At 42.9% G+C, this 2968-nt stretch overlaps 1 protein-coding gene across 1 annotated transcript in view; it reads right to left on the bottom strand.

Moving 5' to 3' along the window:
* Window positions 1-2968, bottom strand: part of LOC101847976 (scavenger receptor class B member 1) — a gene marked incomplete at its 5' end in the record, with an annotated part of 18104 nt that overhangs the window by 12757 nt on the left and 2379 nt on the right. Inside the window, 3 exon segments of the mRNA XM_005103516.3 lie at window positions 275-366; window positions 1119-1322; window positions 2630-2771. Of these exon segments, the coding sequence (XP_005103573.2) occupies window positions 275-366; window positions 1119-1322; window positions 2630-2771 (438 nt within the window).

Here is a 2968-nt window from a genome sequence, read left to right on the forward strand (position 1 = left end):
CCCTCCCAAAATCACCAATAAGTATACAACCTCCAAAGTGTGAAATAGCACCTCCCCCTAACCCACCCCTAACTCCTCCAAATTCCCCATATGTACTTTTAAATCCCCCACCACTGCATCAGAGAGGGACCCTCACTCTCTCCCCCCACACAGTACCTGTAAGGGTAAGCCCCCCACCACTGTCATGTCAAATAGGTTCTCTTCTCCCCTCCTTCTATATGTACCCATAAGTATAAGGCCCCCACTGAATGAGATAACCCCCCCAAACACCGACCTGCGACCGTTGTACTCTGTGATTATCCCGAGAAGGTTGATGTTAGTGGCGCCGGTCATTATTGTGTACACGCCATCATCCGTGTAGTTTTTCTATGGAGGAAGAGAGAGAGTGTGAGAGACTGAGAGAGTGTGAGAGACTGAGAGAGTGTGAGAGACAGAGAGAGAGAGAGAGAGAGAGAGAGACACAGAGAGAGAGAGAGAGAGAGAGACAGACAGACAGACAGACAGAGACCGAGACAGAGAGACAGAGACAGAGAGTAAAAGATTAAGAGAGAGAAAGTGAGAGAGACTGAGAGAGATTGTGTAAAAGATTAAGAGAGACAGAGAGTGAGAGAGACTGAGAGAGAGATTGTGTAAAAGATTAAGAGAGACAGAAAGTGAGAGAGACTGAGAGAGAGATTTGTTTTAAAGATTAAGAGAGACAGAGAGTGAAAGAGACTGAGAGAGAGAGGGGTGGTTGATATTAATAGTGACACCGATCAGTATTGAGTACACGCCATCGTCTGTGTAGTTCTTCTGTGGAGAGAGAAAGAGACAGAGAGAAACACAGAGAGACAGAGAGACAGAGAGAGAGAAAGAGAGAAAGAGAGAGATAGAGAAACAGACAGAGAGAGACAGAGAGAGAGACAGAGAGAGAGAGAGAGAGAGAGAGAGAAAGAGAGACAGAGACAGACACAGAGAGAGAGAGAGAGAGAGAGAGAGTGTGAGCGAAAGAATAAAAAGCATACAAAAACACACATGAACACACCACTTTTTAAAAAAATGTAGGCCTTTTCAAGCCCTCATCGAAACAAATACACATGCACATATACACACACATACACATAAAAATGACAACACACCCTGATGAAGTATCCAATGTTGGTCCTAGTGAACCAGGAGGGGAGGATTTTCTGCAACATTTTGAGAGCAGGGTCGTCGTAGCCCCACAGGATGTCCTTGACTGGTCGCGTGAAGAACAGGTTCTCCTTGAGGCCCACCTGGAGGAAGGTAGTCATGATATCCTTGACAGCAGATGGCAGCCACTTGATGTTCTCTGCTATCACCTGAAACAATGACAGAGAGAGAACACTTGTTAGAACAGGGAGAAGGCATAACTGCCCTGTAAAGTGATGTTCTTTGCTATCACCTAAAACTACCATAGAGAAAGTACTCCTTAGTACAGATAGGTGTGACTCCCCCGTAGATTACAATTTGATATTCTTTGCTATCCCCTGAGTCAATCATAGAGAGAGAGAGAGAGTACTTGTCAGTACAGATATAGGTGTAACTCCCCTGTAAAGTACAACTTGATGTTCTTTGCTATCACCTGAAACAACCATAGAAAGAGCATTTGTTAGTGCAAAGTTAGGCAAAACTTCCTTGTAAAGTAAATCTTGAAATTCTCTGCTATCACCTGAAACAATGACAGAGAGAGAACACTTGTAAGTACAGGGAAAGGCATAACTGCCCTATAAAAACATGTTCTTTGCTATCACCCGAAAGAACCATAAAGAGAGAATTTGTTAATACAGATATAGGTGTGACTCCCCTGTAGAGTGCAAGTTGATGTTCTCTGCTATCACCTGAAACAACAATAGAGAGAGCGCTTGATAGTACAGAGATATATATGCATAAGTCCCTTGTAAAGTATAAGTTGATGTTTTCAGCTAACACCTGAAACAACCCCAGAAAGAACACTTTTTAGTACAGAATGGGGAGGGGAGGGGGGTGTCTCCCCTGTAAAGTACAACTTCATCCTCTCTGCTATCACCTGCAACAACACTAGACAGAGCTTGTTACTGTTAGTTCAGAGACAGGCTTGTCTATGCTGTCAAGTCATGTTCTCTGCTATCAACTGAAACTAGATCAGAGAGAGTAGGGACTTGTTAGTATAAAGAAAGAAAATGGGTCTCTCCTGTAAAGTATAATTTGATGTTCTGTGCTATCACCTGAAACAGCACTAGAGGGAGCTTGTTAGTTCAGTGATTGGGAAGGGGGGAGGGGAAGAGTCTCCCCAGTAAAGTACCAACTGATGTTTGTTCTCTCTTCTTGCCTGAAACAACATCAGAAACAGTAGGGACATGCTAGTATAATGATTAGTGCACAGAAAGGAAGCTTTTTTCTCTTGTGATATATAGAAGTGATCTTTATTATCATTATATTTATTATCATTATTATCATTATCATCATTGTTATCATCATTATGATCAACACCATCACCACCAACATTATATTATTATTATTTAATTATTATAATTATCATTATTATTATCATTATTATCATCAGCATCATCATTACTATTATAAAAATGACTCAGGCAAGTGTTATGACCATGACCACTCGTCTATGTACAATAAGATCTTTACGTACCGGCAACAAAGGATTAACTGTTGTGATCATGTCCGTCTCACTACCCTTGGACATCTCTGGGATAAAGTGGAACGTCCGGTTCTGTTTGTAGGTCACGGTGCCATTGGGGTTCCACACGATGTTGAACTTTTCTCGCCTCTCCCTGAGGGAGGGAAGTTGCGCCCGAGTCACATAGCTGTCACACACAACCCAATAGTGCTTCTCCTCCTCTTCAAACCCCACCCTCCCAGTACCCGTAAGTATAAGGCCCCCACTGTATGAGATAGGGCCTCTTCCCCATCCCCTCTCCTTATGTACCTGGAAGTATAAGGCATCCACTGTGTTACAGAAAGGCTCTCC

This window comes from Aplysia californica, unplaced genomic scaffold (assembly GCF_000002075.1).
Source record: "Aplysia californica isolate F4 #8 unplaced genomic scaffold, AplCal3.0 scaffold00376, whole genome shotgun sequence".
Classification (NCBI taxonomy): Eukaryota; Metazoa; Mollusca; class Gastropoda; order Aplysiida; family Aplysiidae; genus Aplysia; species Aplysia californica.